The sequence below is a fragment of the Lepidochelys olivacea genome, assembly GCF_965140295.1.
Source record: "Lepidochelys olivacea isolate rLepOli2 genome assembly, chromosome: 14".
In the NCBI taxonomy this organism is placed as follows: domain Eukaryota; kingdom Metazoa; phylum Chordata; order Testudines; family Cheloniidae; genus Lepidochelys; species Lepidochelys olivacea.
The window spans coordinates 40479264-40498654 of NC_140424.1; the positions used below are offsets into that span (position 1 = coordinate 40479264).

Sequence of the window (19391 nt, forward strand, 5' to 3'; positions counted from 1 at the left end):
TGAGAGCCACTGGCATATAGGACCAAGAGAAAGAGCACACTGAAAATCAGACAATGGTGGGCAGACCATTTCAGCAGTTTACTGGACTATAACTGGGGGACAAGAACAGCACCCTGCAGTCCTTCAGGAAGCCAAAAGGAGAGCATGCTTTGCATTCATGAAAAGGGGGATTTCATCAATGGTGGCTGGTGGCCCTAGGAGAATGCTTTAGCCATGGATTTTACCTGTTAAAGTTAAACTTAGCCTATCTGAATCCTGTTATACCTGGCGTTTGGTGTGTAACCTGTTGGTCTTATTGCTTCGCTCACTATCTCTTCAATCTTAGCTAATAAACTCCTGTTTGTTTTCACTAAAAATATATCTCAGTGCTGTGATGTTCTGTTGGCACTGATCCTCAGTTGAATCAAACAAGCTGGTGTTGTCCCGATGGCCTACCTGGGAATTTCTGAGTGTCCAGTGGAGAGGGGGTGGTCACTACAGAAGGACACGTCAGAGGGGCTGGAGACAAGGTTGCGCCCAGTGTTAGTCTGCAAGGCAAAGTTAGGACTGGCAGAGCCCTGATGAGTTTTTGTGGGGAGGTAAAAGGGTGGGCGTGACAGGGAACTGACACCCATTGAAGCAGAAGCACGACTCCCTCGCACTGAGACAGGGGTGGAAACAAGGAGATTCACTGTCCAGGGTGTTGGGACGGTGCTGAATTATTATGAATTACTGCGCTTCCTATTAATGAATGTGGTGAACATGAATGTGGTACGGCTTGACATGTTTGAATTTGCTAGAGGATTCTGGGAGCAGGGCCTTCTGAGCATCAAACGTTTAAAGTGGAAATTCTCTATTCTGCGTGTCTGTTCTGTTACCGACCTTTGTCAGTCAATATGCCGGCTCACTAGGTAAAGAAAACGTATAAACATGAGATCAGTGAGCTTGGCACAAGCTGGCCCAGGGCAAAATGACCAGAATGACCCCTTTGGAAGGCATCGCGCTGACAGCTTATGTGAATGATTGATGAGAGCGTAACCGTGGGGTGATGTCTGGTCGGTACCCCTTCTGCAGTCCCTTCCAAAGTATTAATTAGGAGAAAATTAGTAATAAAAGGTCCACAGGGCATGGGACTCCTTTGGAAACCACTGCCTCGGGGGAATCCTTGATAGACCATGTGCCTGAGACGAGAAGACAATGAAAGAGATAAATCCTCCTCTAGATCGGTAGCTATACCCGCTATGCTAGCCAATCAGAATACTGCATGGGGCCAGCATAAATACTGAGGGTTTGTTTTTGGGGAACTGAGGCTCACTAGGGAGACGTGCATTAGTTAACTTTATACTGTGTCTGTGATTCTTTCTCAAATAAACTGTTTTGCATGGAGTCTACTGAATCTGACTTGTTGACGGGTACCGGGAACATTCTGCCCAGCTGTGAGCCGTTAAAGATCCATTTCAACATTTGGTAGTAGAGGATGGTGACCATGCCAGTGAATAAGTCAACTGTTTCTGAACTGGTTGGATAAGCTAAAATATTGTCTTAAGATATTAGACTCAGTGGCCGGGGAAATGAGGATGGGATCAGATTGGGATCAGATTGGTTACAGATTATTGGGAGAGAGGAAAATACATAGGCACGTGGAGTTGAATTAGTGCTATCTTCAAGTCTATGATGTTCTGCAAGTGTGAGCAAGACGGGTTTACTCCTGAGAAGAAGGGGGACACCCTGAAGCCTCCGGCTATGGTTGATGAGTGCTTGTTAAGATAGGTGTTTAAAAGCTTGGGGTCTATCCATGTGTAACTGCTGCAGTCTCTACACTGCATACAAAAGTGTTGGACAACTTGTTGGGGAATCAAGAGGGCTATTCCCCCAAGAAAGTCCAAACAGCAGCATGAGTCACCTGTGCAATGTCTCAGGCTGTAAATAAGCTCTCAGAAAAGCACAATGCCTGTGAATATGAAATGGAAAATTTGGAACAGGAACAGAAAAGCTAAAATTGCAACGTGAAAATCAGAAACAAAATTTGGGTAGTTGGATGAGGGCGGGGGTCCCAGGGCGTGGTCAGGGAGCAGGTTGGGTTGGATGGCGTTAGGGGTCCCAGGGCATGGTCAGGGAGCAGGGGGTTTGGATGGGGGTGGGGGTGACGGGAGGTGGGCAGGGGGAGTGGATAGGAGGAAGGAGATCCGGGGGGCAATCAAGGGTCAGGGAGTGGGGCGGGGTTGGATAGGGGGCACAGCCTCCCCCAGCCTTCCCTACCTGTCCATACAATTTTGGTACCGGGTGTGGCCCTCAGGCCAAAAACTTTGCCTACCCCTGCTCTAGAGTCATTGTCACCCTCTTGCTCTGACCCAGGAGCTATTTAATTATTTAGCCAAAGTGGAGCACCATGATCAGAAGAGATTGAGGGGGATCCTCACATCAGAATATCCCAGACTCCCATGGTTAGGGCAGTCACCTGAGAGGTGCCAAATCTCTGTTCAAACCCTTCTTTCCCGTCAGGCAGAGCAGGGAGTAGAACCTGAGTCTCCCATATGCCAGGCGAGTGTCCTAACCACTGGACTCAATGTTATAAAGAGCCTCTGCCAGCACCCCCTCTGGGTTTTGCCTGAGCCCTGATCCAAAAGGGGTGCTCAGCACACTCAGCTACAGGATTGGGCCCCACAGGCAAGAGAGGCTTTCCACTGCCGGCCTTCTGCTTGGAGGCTCCTTCTGGGGTTTAGGTGAGAGGCAGGTGTCTGGACGCCGAGAAGGAGGCAGCAGGGCCCAGGCCCAGAAGCAGAAATTTAGGAACCGTGGGAAATTTTCCCCTCGAAATATTGGTGCTGAGTGAGTTTAGGCCCCTGCAGAGTTAGGGGCAGCCAGGCAGAGGTTTTCTGGATTTCAGTGGCACCTAATTCTGGGAGTCAGGGGTCGAAACCTGGGCTTTAGCCACCTAAGTCCCACTGGGGATCTGGGTCGTCACTGCTCTGTGCCTCAGTTTCCCATCTGTGAAATGGGGAGAACGTCACTTGCCTTCACTGTAAAGTGCTTGAGCTCTACAGATGAGAAGTGCTATGTACGCGCTAGGAGAGCACGAGGGTGATGAAATGGCCCATGAGTCTCCACATGACCGTGACCTGCCATCACAGGGAAAGACAGAAGATTAGAGGCAGGAAATTGTTTCTCATTTTGACTCTCTGGGCTTCTGTGTCCGGGACCAAGATCAATTCCTGCTGTCCCATCTGGGGGAACTGGGGGAACTGGACAGGGAGATTGGGAAGAAATTAAGTGAAAATGCCACCAACTTTTCCAAGCCAATATCTCCTCTTTACAAGCCGATCAGTGAGCTGCAGGGGCAGGGCCAGCAGCCAGCGAGTGAATTCCTGTAGGTGAGACTGTTCCAGCCACCCAGACCCCTGCACAGAGACAGGACAGATCCTGAATCCTGGGCGCTGGAGTCCGGCACTCAGAGATCACAGCGTAACTCAGTGTGTGCATGGCAGAGACGGGAATTATTACTGTTCTTTGCAGAGATACAGACGTGCAGATGTTAGAGGTGAAAAGCCCCATTCGCTCAGAGAATCCATGGCTTTGGGTCCAGGGCAGGGCCTCTGTTTCTGGTGTTTGTAAAATCCCTTTTAATCCCTGTTGACGCCTGGCGGTTACCGTTTCACTGGTTTGCTTGTTCTCCCTAATTCTTTCCCTGCAGCCTTTACTGTCCCTGAATAGTCTTGTTTCTTTGGCTCCCTCCCACTTTCCATTCCCAGGACAGGTTGGTTTGTCCTCAGACCTCAGGGCAACCCCTTAGGGAGCCACTGGCTGATTCTCATTCCTGCACTCAGCGTTGTCAGGGCTGTCAGAGGCTGGTGCTGGCCTTGAGTTCAGTGGGCCAGACCCAGCCAGCCATTTTTATGCAGAATTCCCCAGTGTGCTGAGAGCTGCATTGATAACACATGTATCCAGGTGGTCTGCTGGGCTGGGGCCTTTCACGGATTGGATTCAGCAACTGCCAGCACATGGTTTGCTGAAATCTCATCCCCTAATGCTGCTGCAAACTCTGATCCCTTCCCTCATTCTGCATTTGCTGAAAGGAGGATGTAACTTACCAGGCACAGAGCAATCGCCCTGTATCCCAGAGTCCAACAGCCCCACCCCACTGTGAGACATATTAGACCGAGTGCTCTTTTCTCTTCGTTTCCCCTCTAGGACTTCAGAGGCACCTCGACCAGGCACGTGGCTCCTTCTCACTCCCCCTCACAGTTCTTGAGCCTGGGCAGGGGCTTGGCCACCAGGTGAAAGCCATGTCTCCCCAGGGCACCTCAGCACAGTGTGGACAGGAGCCACATTTCCGCTACTTTCATTTTGTTCAAGTTAACCTTGAGGTTCTGGCCCTGTGAACAAAACGGTGGATTTACCCATCCTGTGGGAAAGATTATGAACTTGTTACATCCCTGGGGGACTGGCTGCCTGTAGACACTAGGACCATTAAACCAGGGATGCAGCTCTGGCTGCAGCTTAGGACTTGCCTAGGTGCTGCTAAGGTCTGCATTGGCCCTTGCAGCCACTGAACAGGGGGCCCATAGAACCAGCCCACTCCCTGCCTCAGTTTCCCCATCTATAGAATGCCTGTGTGTCTCTTTGCATTACAGTCTGTGGAGGACAAGGGCCCTATGGTGCTGAGCTCTGAGCAGACCCGAAAAGCTTACGATTCAGTGTCCTGATCCTGAAAGGTCTCAGCATCCCAGTGATGCCAAAGGGACCGGAGTGGGGAAAGTTACAGCCACCATTTACCGCGAAAGGGGAAGAGCACAAAAATGCCACCCCAGCTGTCTGACTGAATGTCTCTAAGTAACCAGCTGCACACAGTACATCCGACAGCCAGGGGAGAGAAATTACAGGTACTATATGTATCATTCCATCTTTTTCCTTTCCGTAACCCTGTACCAAAGCACTGAATCTGCTCTGCTCTGCAACGCTGAGTGAAGACTCAGGTACCTAAGACAGCAGCAGGGGAAAGGTGTTTGAACGATGCTCACAAATCTCAAGCCGCGCGGAGATCAGCAAAAGGGCAGCACTTCACTCCGCTGAGCTGCAACGTCTAGTAACCACGTTGTTAACCTGCTGCGGCGCTGGACCCGGGTAACTAGCTGCATCCGCAGCAGCATCTCTGCGCAGCACGGCTTCCCCGCCACAGCTGAGTTCCCTCTCCGTGTCCCCGATGGCGGCTTCCCGACTGCCCCAGGCCTCCTCCATCTGTCCCCACATCCCCTCCTGCAGTCGCAATGGCAAGTGGCCTGAGAGGTCTCTGTTTATCCCACACCACGTACCCTGCAGGCCCCTAGTGCGAGCTCCCCTCACACCGGCTGCCCTCGGCCATTGGGCCCCAGCCCTCACCTGGGGGACAGGAGCTTGGTCTCCCTGCAGTCCCTGGTCTCTCTGCCGGGACGGACAAACAGGGAGAAAATGGGAGCAGGCCTTGCTGGGCGTGGTTGTGTGACAGGGTCACCTGCCCCCTAGGGCCCAGGCTGAGATCCCAGCACATTCCACAGGCCCCTGAGCCGCCAGCAGATGGACTCTCAGCCTCCGTCCCTGTGGTGGTGGGGGAGGCTCTGGGTCATTGCCCTGGGGGAGCTGCTGCGGGAGGGAGGAGATTTAGCTCCTCACAGACAATTTTAACAGTTCTAAAGCTTCAACTTTTTGAATCTCAGAGTCTACTGTCATTAAATAGTTCTGGTCTGACCAAAATATTGTCTGATTCCTTAACCGCCCCCCGCCCCCTAATTTCTCACAACCATGACAATTTTATTTCGAATGAAAGGCTTAAATCCCAGATTGTTGTGCAACGGTGAAAGTTTTAATCAATAAATGCAAAAATTGCTTAAAATAAACATTATCTGTCACAATTATATAGTATAAAAAAACTCTGCCAAGCCTGATTATCTCGCCTTAGACACACAGCTCCTGCTCCTCCTGGGTCCTAACAGCAGGGGTCATTTTCAGGCAAGGAAACACCCCCTTGCTGCTGCAGGCGGGGCATAGTGTGAACTCAGGAAATGGAAACAAAGCCTGTCCCACTGCCCGGAGGGAGCCATGGCTGCAGAGAGCCCCTTGGAAAGTCTCCAGGAGGAAGCGACATGTCCCGTCTGTCTGGAGTATTTCACACACCCTGTCACTCTGGAGTGTGGGCACAATTTCTGCCAAGCCTGCATCGCCCAGTGCTGGGAGGGACCCGACACAGCCGCCTCCTGCCCTCAGTGCAGAGAAACTGTGCAACAGAGAAACCTCAGGCCCAATGTGCTGCTGGGAGACATGGTAGAAATCGCCAAGCGGCTGAGTTTCCAGGCAGCGAAGGGAGCAGGAGGGGGCGGGGTGTGTGGGGAACACCAGGAGGCTCTGAAACTGTTCTGTGAAGAGGATCAAACCCCCATCTGTGTGGTGTGCGACAGATCCCGGGCTCACCGCGCGCACATGGTGGTTCCCATAGCGGAGGCTGCCCAGGAGTACAAGGTAGGGAATTGCTGTCAGATTTTAGAGGAGCAGCCGTGTTAGTCTGTATTTGCAAAAAGAAAAGGAGGTCTTGTGGCACCTTAGAGACTAACCAATTTATTTGAGCCTAAGCTTTCGTGAGCTACAGCTCACTTCATTCAATGGGTTAACTTTTGGGTTTTAATTACAGGCTAATTTCACTGAGAGTTACCTGTCACAGGTGTGACTCACCATCCAACTTTGTAAAGTCTTCATTGTATGGGGAGATGCGATCACAACATTCAGAGGGGTAGCCGTGTTCTGTATCCACAGAAACAAAGAGGAATTGCAATGGGTTTTTCACCTTCAGTCCATTTGAAGCCCCTCTGAAGAAGTGGGTCTTTACCCACAAAAGCTTATGCCCAAATAAATGTATTCGTCTTTAAGGTGCCACTGGACTCCTTGGTTTTTTTTGATAACAAAATTAATGATCTGGCAGTGTGGAAACAGAGTCAAAATATCAAGTCTTTAAAGCAGGATCTACCCTACCCCTTCCCTGAGGCCCTGCCCCTTCCCCCCAATGCCCCGTTCACTCCATACCCCCCTCTCTCCATTGCTCGCTCTCCCCCACTCTCACTCACTTTTACCAGTTTGGGGCAGGGGGTTGGGTTTGGGGTGCAGGCTCTGGGCTGTGGCCAAGGGGTTTGCAGTGTGGGAGGAGGGATCTGGGCTAAGCCTGGGGCAGGGGGTTGGGATGCATGGTGGGGTGAGGGTGCAAGCTCTGGGAGGGAGTTTGGGTGTAGGGGGGGCTCCGGGCTGGGGCAGAGTGTTGGGGTGCAGAAAATGGTACAGGGTGCTGACTCTGGGAGGAGGGTCAGGGCTGGGGCAGGGGGTATGGGGTGCAGAAGGGGGTGCTGCGTGCAGACGGGTGGCAATGACTTACCTCGGGCGGCTCCCGGTAAGCAGTGCACTGGGGCTAAGGCAGGCTTCCAGCCTGCCCCAGCCCTACGCCACTCCTGGAAGGGGCAAATGTGCCCCTGTGGCCCCTGGGGGGGGCATAAAATCATAGAATTATAGAATATTAGGGTTGGAAGAGACCTCAGGAGTCGTCTAGTCCAACCCCCTGCTTAAAGCAGGACCAATCCCCAACTAAATCATCCCAGTCAGGGCTTTGTCAAGCCGGGCCTTAAAAACCTCTAAGGAAGGGGAATCCACCACCTCCCTAGGTAACCCCTTCCAGCGCTTCACCACCCTCCTGGTGAAAAAGTTTTTCCTAATATCCAACCTAAACCTCCCCCACTGCAACTTGAGACCATTACTCCTTGTTCTGTCATCTGCCACCGCTGAGAATAGCTGAGCTCCATCCTCTTTGGAACCCCCCCATCAGGTAGTTGAAAGCAGCTATCAAATCCCTCCTCACTCTTCTCTTCTGCAGATTAAATAAGCCCAGTTCCCTCAGCTTCTCCTCGTAAGTCATGTGCCCCAGCCCCCTAATCATTTTGGTTCCCCTCCACTGGACTCTCTCCAATTTGTTCTCATCCATTTTGTAAAAGCGGCAAAGAGTCCTGTGGCACCTTATAGACTAACAGACGCATTGGAGCATAAGCTTTGGTGGGTGAATACCCACTTCATTGGATGTATGTAGTGGAAATTTTCCAGAGGCTTATTCCAGAGGTTTATACCTGGCTCTGGAAATTTCTCCTACATGCATCCGACGAGGTGGGTATTCACCCACCAAAGCGTATGCTCCAATACGTCTGCTAGTCTATAAGGTGCCACAGGACTCTTTGCCACTATTACAGATCCAGACTAACACGGCGACCCCTCTGATACTTGATCCTTTCTGTAGTGGGGGGACCAAAACTGGTTGCAATACACCAGGTGTGGCCTAACCAGTACCGAATAGAGGGGAATAATCACATCCCTTGATGTGCTGGCCATGCTCCTACTAATGCAGCCCAATATGCCGTTGGCCTTCTTGGCAACAAGGGCACACTGCTGACTCATATCCAGCTTCTCATCCACTGTAATCCTCAGGTCCTTTTCTGCAGAACTACTGCTTAGCCCAGGGATCACAAACTCAAATCACCAGGACGGCCACATGAGGACTAGTACATTGGCCCGAGGGCCACATCACTGACACCCTCCCCCCGGTGCCCCCAACCCTGCCCCCACTCCACCCCTTCCATAAGGCTCCACCCCGACTCCACCTCTTCCCACCCCTTCCTCGCCCTCATTCCAACCCCTTCCCCAAATCCCTACCTCTGCTCCGCCTCTTCTCTGCCTCCTCCCCTGAGCGGGCGGCTCCCCGCTCCTCCCCTCTCTCTCCTGGAAAACGTTAAGCACCACCAAACACCCACTTCCAACCACCTCTCAAGTATCCAGATGAAACCTCCCAAATCCTTTCTGTTTCCTCAGGAAAGAATCCAGGCCCATTTGAAGACTCTGAGGGAAGAGAGAGAAAAGCTCCTGGGATTGAAAGCGACTAGAGAGGGGAATAGCCGGGAGTATCTGGTAAGGTGCCTGTTGTTATTAACCGGCAGGGACTGGCTGTGGGAGGTCTGTTTGGAGGCAGACTCCTGTGTAGCCTTGGTGAACATGAGCTTGTGTGTGTTTCTCCTTGATCATGGATTGCTGGGTTAGATTCACGTGTAGACAAGCCCTAAGCTTCCATTGCAGTTGATGAGTTAATGTCTAGCCCTTGTGGCTCTCCCAGAAATCCTCCCCAAGTGAACTGAATGTCCCTGTGAGGTGCTGTCCACTATGTCTGGTCATTTTGTGCATTTTTTAAATGTTTGTTTCTTTTAACTCCCCTGGCGTCTCTGTCAGTGTAGTGCTGAGTCCTGCCTCCTGCTGCTCTGGATCTGAATTTCCAGAGACCATAAATAACAGAATAAGCTGACCATGACAAGCATGGAAACATCCCTTTCAGAGGAATACCGGGGCCAAAGGGGAAGGTGTGAGAGAATCCCCTGCCTAGTACCCACAGAATAGAGTCAAACGTCAGAAATCTTAGGATTTTCAAAGCAATTCAGCCTCCTGCACACTCAGCTCTCCATGAAAGGACCCCGGGCTCCATCCATGTCCCTGACCATCCCTTGCCCTATTTTCATACAGAAACAAACACAAACCAAGAGGCAGAAGATTGTGTCTGAATTTCAGCAACTGCGGCAGTTCCTGGGGGAACAAGAGCAACTCCTGCGGGCCCAGCTGGAGAAGCTGGAGGAGGAGATTGTGAGGATCCAGAAAGAAAATGTCAGTAAACTCTCCAAACAGATTTCCCGTCTCAGCGAGCTGATCAGTGAGATGGAGGGGAAGTGTCAGAAGCCAGCGAGTGAATTCCTGCAGGTCAGACTGAACGAGAAACAGAGGCGGGTGCTCCAGGGCAGCCAGCTCCCCCACTCAGTGCTGCCCACCAGCAGCCCCGCTGATCAACTCTTCCCCCTCCCTCCAGCACCTCCCGCCTGCCGCGATTTGTGTGCAGCAGAGGTTGGGAGGGAGGGGGAAGAGCGAGGAGGGAGTGTGCTCACGGGAGGAGAAAGGGTGGAGTGGGAGCGAGAAGATTTGGGTTGGGAGGTGGCATTGTGGGAAGGTTTGGAGTGGGGGTGGGGCATGGGATTGAGCACCTCCAGGGACAATTGGAAACTGGCACTTGTCATTAGAAACATGCCAGATCCCCACACAGGGAAGGGAGGGCTCCTAAATCACAAGCAAGTGGAGTCCAGCAGTTGGAGACCATGGTGTTATTCGGCGCGTGCATTGCTGACATGTGACTAACTATTATTCTTTGCAGAGTCACAGACACAGAGATATCAGAGATGGAAAAGCCCCATTAGCTCAGAGAATCCATGACCCTGGGCCAGGGCAGGGCCTCTCTTCCTCATACTTCCTAAATCCCTTCCCTAGAATCCCCTGTGTGTGTGTGCCAGAGGGGACTGAAATTCTTTTGTCTCTCTCTCTCTTCTAGGATATTAGAAGCACCTTGAGCAGGTAAGTGGCTCTCTCACACTCCCCCTCATACTCCACAGTGCGGGCAAAGAGCTTGGTGGTAATGTTAGCACCACATCTCCCCAGAGCTCTACTGCAAAATGTGTGGGGAATGTCACATGTTGGATACAAATCTCGCTGATCAACTTCATCCTGAGGTTCCCACCCTTGTACAGAAGACTCTGGAATTCTCCATTCGCTGGGAAAGACTGACCTCAAGTATTTCCTAGAGATGTCACCTCCCGGAGGGACTGTCTGCCTCAGCATTGTAGGGATGGAATATGGGCCTGCCACTGCTGGGGCACCGGTCACTATTCAGCCCAGGGCAGCCGTGGTCAAGAGTCTTTCCCACCTGAGGACTGTTTGGAGACCTGTGTGGAATGAGCTGGGGAGGGGGAGTTGGTGTCTCAGTCTAGTTCCTAGAGGGCAGATTTCTACAGCACTTCACCTGGGAACCTCCTGTGCCTCAGAGCATGGAGGCCAAGGAGTGAGTTGCCCATGGAAACTCAATTTCCCTTTTGTCCCCAGAGCTGGTCTCTCCAGACCAGAGTAGAAGAGTATTAATGAGCCCTTTGAAGGGAAGGTTGTACGGCCATGGGCAGTGTTGCACCCTGCTCTGAGGCTGGGAGAAGTCGAGGAATTCTATCTCCAGGCCGTTAGAGCAGCGACTCACTAGCAAAAACATATAATCCGTCACACAATAAAATATAATCACGTGAAATTGTTTCTCTCCAGGTGTGAGAAGGGGCAGTTCCAACAGCCAGAGGAGATTTCTCCTGAACTGGAAGAGGGAGTCAGCGATTTCTCCTGGAAAATGATTGTGCTATCGGAGACTCTGGGGAAGTTCAAAGGTACCTAGAAGGGATCTAGGAGGGGAAACTGGGATGAGCCTCTGAGACTGAGGGAGGTGGCCAATTGGTTCACATTTAGATGGTGCTTCTGTTTAATTGTTGGGTGAGAATGTCACGCACTTGGGGTCCAAGTCACTCAGGTTGATTAATTCAAACCTTTATTTCTACCAAAAATATGTCTTGCCATGACAATTCCTGTTAAAGAAATAAATGACTCAGACTTTTGCCAGTACAGGGGTGAATCGGACTCATTGAGTCAACCTTCCCCCACCTCAATTTCCACATTTATAAAATGGTTTTATTATTATTCCTATTCCTGCCTAAGGAGGACAAGGCCCCGGCGTGCTGCTCTCCGTAGAGACGCTGAGTAAACAGCCCCAACAGCTCACAGTTAGAGTCAGGATTTAGGAAACTCTCAACATCTCATTAGTGTCAAAGGGAGCAAAGTGGGTAAAGTTACTTTTATGCCAAAGTTTTGCAGTCTCTAGGTTTAGGTTATGACAAAAGGCAGCAAGTGAATGAGACAAACCAACTGGAGTTTGAAGGGTGGGAGGGGAAAAGTAAATGTCACTGACAGATTATCCTGGGATGGTTGTGAGGCTGCAAGGATGTTGGTTCCATTGCTGGGAGATGCCTGAATGAGAAAGGAAAGAGACGGTTTCAGACCTTTTCATATTAAATATCTCAGTGTTTCTCTGTCATAATTAAGACAGTTCTACGAGTTGAGAGTGGGAATGCTGTTATAAACATGAAAGCCTGAAATCTCACCTCCTTTCTCCTTCCCCCCTCCAGACACTTTGCCATCTGCACTAGAGATGAAAAGAGGAGGATCCCTAGGAACATTCAGAGAGGGTGAGTTTGCAGCTGGAGATTGTCTTTGAATTATCCGAAAACGTCTTCATGAGATTGCAGCTAAAGTTACCAACCAAACCAATGCCGCCCACGACACACACAGCCCTAAAAACAACACACTGAGCAGTGAGGAGCTCCCACGCTGAAGTCACACAAACACTCCTGACACCAACCTGAGTGCTGAGTTTCTGCCCATGCTTATGAATAGAAACACTCTCCCTGAGCAGCACCCGAACACAGCTCTCTGCCCTGAGGGCTGAAACATCCCTCTGCTTCACCCCAGTGCAGGGGGTCTCCCCCCTTGTGCTTCTCCAACATCCTGCCTTTCCCCTGGGCAGGGCTGGGCTCTCCCATTAGAGCTGCTTCCTGGATTGGGTAGATGCTCTCCCTGTGATTCTGGCAGCTCCTCCCTTCTCTCTAGGCTGGGGATGGGGCTCCTCCACCCAATGCCATTTCCTACTCTCTTTTCTTAATTGGCTCTTCCTACTCTGGCTGGCGAGTGGAGGCTGCATTTAGGGGATGGACCTTCCCTCTGGGGTTCAAAGCTGGTACCTGCCTCCTCTGCTCCCTCCTCACTAAAATCTTCCTTGCTGTGTCTCTGATGCTGGGAATGGAGCAACCCCAGGAGAGGGAGCAGGGAGCTGAAGCCTCAGCAAGCAAATGAAAAACCAATGAAGTGGCTCCACTTACACAGATTGAGGAGCTTCAGTGACATCTCTGCTCAGTCTCAGGTGCCCAGGACAGAGGCAGCTCCCTGGGATCCAGGCTTGTCCCAGCCAGATCAGGGCTGCTGGGGAGAGTGAGAAATGGCCCCAGCCTCCCCCCGGGCTGAGCTCTGCCACTCACGCTCTGATTCTCTCTCTCCCCAGAGAATGTGACTCTGGATCCAGACACGGCTCATCCCCACCTCATCCTGACTGAGGACTGGAAAAGTGTGAGACGGGGAGAGACACGGCAGCATCTGCCCAACACCCCTGAGAGATTTGACACTAAGCCCTGTGTGCTGGGCTGTGAGGGATTCACCTCAGGGAGACATTGCTGGGAGGTGGAGGTGGTGGGTGGGGGAGGTTGGGCTGTGGGGGTGGCCAGAGAGTCTGTGAGGAGGAAGGGATGGATCAGCTGTAGCCCTGACGGGGGGATCTGGGCTGTTGGGTGGTTGGGGGATCAGTTCTGGGCTCTCACCTCCCCTGAGACCCCCCTGCCCCGGCGTCGATTCCCCAGCAGGATCCGGGTTTGTCTGGACTGTGACCGGGGGCAGGTGACATTTATCGATGCTGGAGATGAGGCCCCGATCTTCACTTTCCCTCCGGGCTCCGTCCCTGGGGGGAGAATCCGCCCCTGGCTCTGGGTGTGGCTGGGATCCCAGCTCAGACTGTGTCCCTGAGGGAGGGCGGGGGGTGTAATCCCACTGCAGAACCAGAAATCAGCCTTTCTAGTGTCACACACGCCAGTCTTTGTGACCTTGGAGGACTCCTGTCTACCCAGCCCCTTGCTTCTCATATCTATGACCTGTGGAAGCCCCCCCTTCCCTACAGCCCCAGGGATGGGAGCGGGAGAGGGGAAGAACCCCTGGGGCTGCAGGCGGAGTGAGTGGCAGAGGCGGGGGCTGGGCAGGGGGCAGAACTAACAGCCGGGCTGGGGACAGGCAGAGGTGGGGGCTGGGCAGGGACCCAGCATGAATCAATCAGGGGTTGGGGGGCTGGGGAGAAGCAGCAGCAGGGAGCGGTTTGTGCAGATCTGTGGGATTGGATCTCATGGGGTCTCCCAGAGAGAACTCCTGACGCAGGGGCCCAAGTCACCTTTCCCCTGTAACTACAGGACAGCTGGTAACCCTGTAATTGTCACACTCAGGTGGGAGGGGGAGATGGGTAGGGGTGCAGATTGACCAAAAAACCCATTATATAACCTTAAAACAATCATCATTGTGTCAATCTTATGATTTTTTTTAAAACCTCCTGAGGTTGGCAGCACTGGGGGAGGCAGGGACAAGGCGGGTTGAACCAGAGGGAATTAGAAGAAGCAAGAAGAAAAATGTGAATGAAAATAAACGAAGAATAAAGGGAGAGTCTATGAGAAATGGTGGAAAACGGAAATGAGAAGAGTGACAGTTAAAAATCCCTGACGGGGAACCAGCCGGGGCAGCAAGAGGGGAAGGGATAAAATCAGGGGAAAGAAGGGAGCAGCCATGGGGGATGATCTGTGACAGGGAGGGGAGGAGAGTGGGAGAGTTACAGGGGTGGGAAGTGAGGACTAGAAAAATGATGAGTAGAAAAGTACAGTGTGGAAGAAAAAGGAGAAGGAACGGGAATGTGAGAGGGATGGAGAGACTTATTACAAGTTACTGAAAGTGAGACTGTAACTCATTAATTCCCGGACAACTGTATGGTTGTTGTGCCATTAAGAAAACTGTGCTCGGTAGCTGGGGATCTCCTTGCTGTGCTATGGTTCTTAAGGCTCCTTCTCAGCTGTCAGGCTGGGACAAGGGTGGTCGTGAGAAAGTTGGCAACCCTAATTCTGTAAATAAAACATTACAAACAGTTCTTCTTGTTTGTTCCACTGTACTGTCCCAGCTGCAGCTGCTGAGGGCAGCATCATGGGATTTGCTTCCAGACTTGGTTTTGTCCCCCCAACCCCCACAGGGAATATTGTGCCTGTAGGAGGAGAGTTTGGGGTTTATGGGATGTGTTACTAACCAGCCTGTGCTCTGCCTCTGTCCTGTGCACACCCGTGTCAATCAGGAATTGCTCAGCTGTGCTCTGCGGAGAGGTGACTGGTTGCACAGGGGACAATCCATGAAGGGACTTGGTGTTGCAATGCTGAGCGTCACAGGGCCTAGTTTGTAGGCAACTAGAAAATCACATTCTGCAGAGCTGAGGTGGGCCCTGAACTCCCTAGACAATGCGTGGGCATCACAGATACCGTACAGTGCGATTCACAAAAGCCAGCTCGGTGTGTGGCGGGGGAGCCACCTGAGCTAGCCCATGGGAGAGGCGACAAGGGGGGAGGGGTGTCCTAAGCCCTGCCCCCTCTCACCGACAGGTGCCTAAATTGGGGCTGCAGGGGGGCGTCGGTCTCTGCTCAGCCACCCACAGATGGGAACCCAGCGCCTGACGGTCACTGGCTCAGGCTCCTACAGCGTTTCTTGCTGGAATGAGGTGGGCACCTGCCTCGCTCCACACACAATGTGAGGGGCGGGGGGGAAGGGGAATGTGGTTTTGGTGATGTCACCCGGCTTGTAACGTTCACCCCCGTGGTGAGAGCACTCGGCTGGCACGTGGGAGACCCAGGTTCAGTTCTCTACCTAGAGCAGGGGGTTTTCAAGGTATGGGTCACGGCTGGTCAGGGGAAGGGGAACGACAAACTGCGGCCACTCGGTGCTGCGAACGGTGGTGCCTGCGGACGCTCAGTTAAAGGAAGCATCTTTCCAGCGGCTTTCCCTGACCAGCCATGACCCAGACTTTGAAAACCCCTGGGTCTAGAGTAGCTGAGGAATGTGAGGACCAACCTCAGGGCAGTTACAAAGCAGGGCACAAACCCCCCACTGGTTGTCTGTTCTGTATTTAGATTTCACTCGCCAGGTATCGAGTGTGATCCCCTCCAGCACTAAAACAGTCTTAACACGGGTGGTGGGTGAAGCTTCCCCTGGGGGAGGCTAGTTCCCTGTCCCACCTCTTGCACCCACATGCTACTCCAGGCCACCATCCTGCCCCCGTGAGGGTGGGGGTTGAGAAGGGATGCAGCGAGGTGGGGCGGGATCGCGAAGGGAAAGAGGGGTGAGGAGGGATGCGGCAACTGGTGGGCGGGTCGCCCAGGGATGAGGGTGTGAGGAGGGATGTGACAAGCAGGCGGGGGGGGGGGGAGGTGTCTCGTGGGGAGAGGGTGGGGGAGGGGCTGGACATGGCAGGTGGGGTGTTAAAAGTCACCAGCTGCTCTATCCTAGCTTCAGAAATGGTGGAAGATGTAGAAGGGGAGGTAGTCTCTCCCCAGCCCAGGAAGACCCCTTCCCAACCCAAGGCAAAGGGAGCAGGAGGTGTCAGCCCTGGAGGGAGAGACTCTCCCTAATATAGAAACCGGGAGAAGCATCCAGGAAAGAGCCCCCTTCAGCCGAAGGGAAAGGGATGTGACAGCCCTGAGTGGGAGTCCTCTCCATTCATGTCTCTGCATTCAATATGATATGTAGAAATATTCGCCAGAACTAACATGGTCAGAGATAAGAGTGTTTGGATGCTAGGCAGTGAGAAGGTTTCTGTTTCCCGGAGCATGTGTCCCAGAAATTGTTAGGTGCCACTGGACTGCTGTAAGGGGAATCCTAGAATCTGACCCCCAGGATCCCCAAATAATTCAAGCTTCTGGGACTGGAAGAGGAATAGCTCCCTCTCCTGGAATCCACTACCTTATTCCTTGGTGCAGAGCTGACTCTCCAGACAGCCACATGCTTAAACACACATCTCCCAGAACTCCGCACCAAGGTGAGAGCCTACTGGTTTCAGCTGAACTCTCTCTCTGGAGGCAGGCAGTAGTTGTGAAGCTTTTCACACACAGAGAGACTCTTTGCACATGTCCAACACACTATTGCTCTTTCACTTAACCAGATAAAGCCAAAGAGAGTTCAGATCACATAGCACAAAACAACCAACCTAACTGCAGTGTCCCTCATTACCTCATTACCAGTTTGCCTTACACAATGCTCAAATAAATTGGTTAGTCTCTAAGGTGCCACAAGTACTCCTTTTCTTTTTGGGAATAAAGACTAACACGGCTGCTACTCTGAAACCTAACATTGTATCCAGTTGCTCATGAAGTATCCAGCGGCTTCCCCAGCAGCATCTCTGCCCAGCTCGCCTTTCCCATCGCAGTTGCAGCCCCTGTTCTGGATCCAGAAGGCCACTCCCCAGATTCCCTCTTGATCCTGATCTCAGATCCACTCTGCCACAAACGAGTCCTGACTGCAGGGCCCGGCCACAGGAAACAGCCGCAGAATGAAGGCGCGTGACTGATAGCTATGGATCTCCAGCCATGCATTCCCCAGCAAAACAAAAAGCAGTGCCAGCCTTCCCCTGAAAGAAAATAATTTCAGCTCACACCATCCAGCTGCAAGATAATAGGAATCCCTCAGTGTAATGCATTAAATAGCTGCAACATTGTATCCAGCTGTAGGGCAGCCCCTGTAACCAGGCACATCCATGGCAAGCACTCCTTTCTCACCACAGCTGGATTTCCATTTCTGGTCCCAGGTGGCTGCTCCCCAGACTCTCCCAGGCCCCCTGTGTCTGTCCCCAGATCCCCTCCTGCAGCCAGACTGGACAAGTGGCCTGAGAGCCTTGGAGATAGGAGATCTCTGGTTATCCCATCCCCTGTACAGCGCAGGAGCCCCAGTGTCAGCTCCTCTCACACCCGCTGCCATCTGCAGGGAGCCAGGAGTCCCCGAGAGCTGGGGAGACTGTGCAGGGAAACAGAAGCAGTAGCCACCAGGCTAAGAACCGGTGTAACAGCTGCTCTCTTGGCCAGCACTCCCAGCACTGAACCAGGGACCCCTAGAGCTAAAAGCACAGGCTGCCGCAGCTTATGCTAAATATTCAACCCTTTATAACTGTAACAGCTCCACACACAAACACACACACATCAGTGGGTTCCCCAGGCACCAGAGAGACATGGGTCTGAAAGAGCCTAATGGCCAGGTAGGGAACAGGCAGTAGGAGTCAGCAGCTGTGATTCTCTCCCTCCTTGCCAGGCTGCTCCATCAGATCCTTATGTCAGGCAGTGAAACCCCCAGTCGCTTGTTACCCCTTTTTGACCTAAGTGACTAGTCCAGAGTTTGGGGCCTGGCAGATGTTCTGGACAAGTTCGTGTCAATTTGGACTCATCACACTTCATTCAAAGGCTCTTTACAGTCCACAGAAAAGAAATCATGAGCCCACACCCAGAAAGGAAACGCCGAATGATATTCCATCAGCCCATGTCTGAGCAGGGAATGAAACTAAACTCCTCTCTTGTCTCTGTAGTGGGACTGCTGGCCCCCTACTAACACTCAGAGGGGGTGTTCTGGTTGGCTGGCTCCCAGTACCAAAAGAAAGGGGGAAGGGTCTATGAGAAACCAGGACCCTGAGACTGACAGTCCCCAGGGGCAATGGGGAGAGGCCACTGCTCCAGATCACCCTGATTGACAGGGCGGGCAGGCGAATGAGGCAGGCAGGTGATCAGGGAGATCCCGTCCTCTGTGTGAGCTGGAATCGCCCTGGGTCAGGCAGACAGAGTGGGGCCAGCTAAGGAGAGAGAAGGGGCCCAAGCTGAGCTGGGAGCAGAGCTGGGCCAGCCAGAGATATGGCCCAGGGAGAGCGGATCCTGGGCTGGGCCAGCCGGAGACACGGCCCAGGGAGAGCGGATCCTGGACTGGGAGCAGGGCTGGGCCAGCCGGAGACACGGCCCAGGGAGAGCGGATCCTGGGCTGGGAGCAGGGCTGGGCCAGCCGGAGACACGGCCCAGGGAGAGCGGATCCTGGGCTGGGAGCAGGGCTGGGCCAGCCGGAGACACGGCCCAGGGAGAGCGGATCCTGGGCTGGGAGCAGGGCTGGGCCAGCCGGAGACACGGCCCAGGGAGAGCGGATCCTGGGCTGGGAGCAGGGCTGCAGCCACAAAGCCAGAGGGGCCAGAGAAGCTGCCCAGGGGGCTGGAGGCAGAACAGCAGAGAGTGGAGCAGTCTGGAGCAGGGTGTTGTGAGTAGCTGGGGAGATCAAGGGGGGCTCTGGGCAGCCAAGGGTCCTGCAGGCCGGAGGGGGATCATAACCGGCTGGGGGCTGACGCTGGTCCCCGGAGGGGCCAGGCGGCCTTGGCCACGTGCAGACCGACCCCCGCCCCAGCCCTTTCCGCCAGGTGGAGGGGGAGAGGCAAGACAGTCCCGCCTTTCGGCCCCAACGCAGAAGAGGGAGGCAGGGTAGCCCAGTGGTGAGCTGCAGCTGGTTCGCTCCGGTTGGCTAGAACCGGTTGTTAAATTTAGAAGCCCTTTTAGAACGGGTTGTTCGGCGAGGGAGAACCGGTTCTAAACCGGCTTCTAAATTTAACAACCGGCCCAAAGTGGCTCTTAGGTGCCGACTCCACGGGTGCTCCAGCCCTGGAGCACCCACGGGGAAAATTTGGTGGGTGCAGAGCAGCTCCCCAACCCCAGCTCACCTCCACCTCCTCCTCCCCTGAAGGAGCCGCCCCACTCTGCTTCTCCGCGCCCCCCCTTCCCCCAATCAGCTGTTCGGTGGGAAGCCGGGGAGGGCTGAGAAGCAGGCGG

The 19391-nt window shown here is 53.2% G+C and overlaps 1 protein-coding gene across 1 annotated transcript in view; it reads left to right on the plus strand.

Moving 5' to 3' along the window:
* Positions 1 to 6006: 6006 nt before the first annotated feature.
* Positions 6007 to 19391, plus strand: part of LOC311531002 (uncharacterized protein) — a 52423-nt gene continuing 39038 nt past the window's right edge. Inside the window, exons 1-9 of the mRNA XM_084648063.1 lie at positions 6007 to 6468; positions 8845 to 8940; positions 9544 to 9774; positions 10394 to 10416; positions 11149 to 11264; positions 12057 to 12116; positions 12986 to 13492; positions 15681 to 15694; positions 18408 to 18828. Of these exons, the coding sequence (XP_084504189.1) occupies positions 6052 to 6468; positions 8845 to 8940; positions 9544 to 9774; positions 10394 to 10416; positions 11149 to 11264; positions 12057 to 12116; positions 12986 to 13492; positions 15681 to 15694; positions 18408 to 18828 (1885 nt within the window). The 5' untranslated portion in view covers positions 6007 to 6051. The remainder of the gene's footprint in view (positions 6469 to 8844; positions 8941 to 9543; positions 9775 to 10393; positions 10417 to 11148; positions 11265 to 12056; positions 12117 to 12985; positions 13493 to 15680; positions 15695 to 18407; positions 18829 to 19391) is intronic.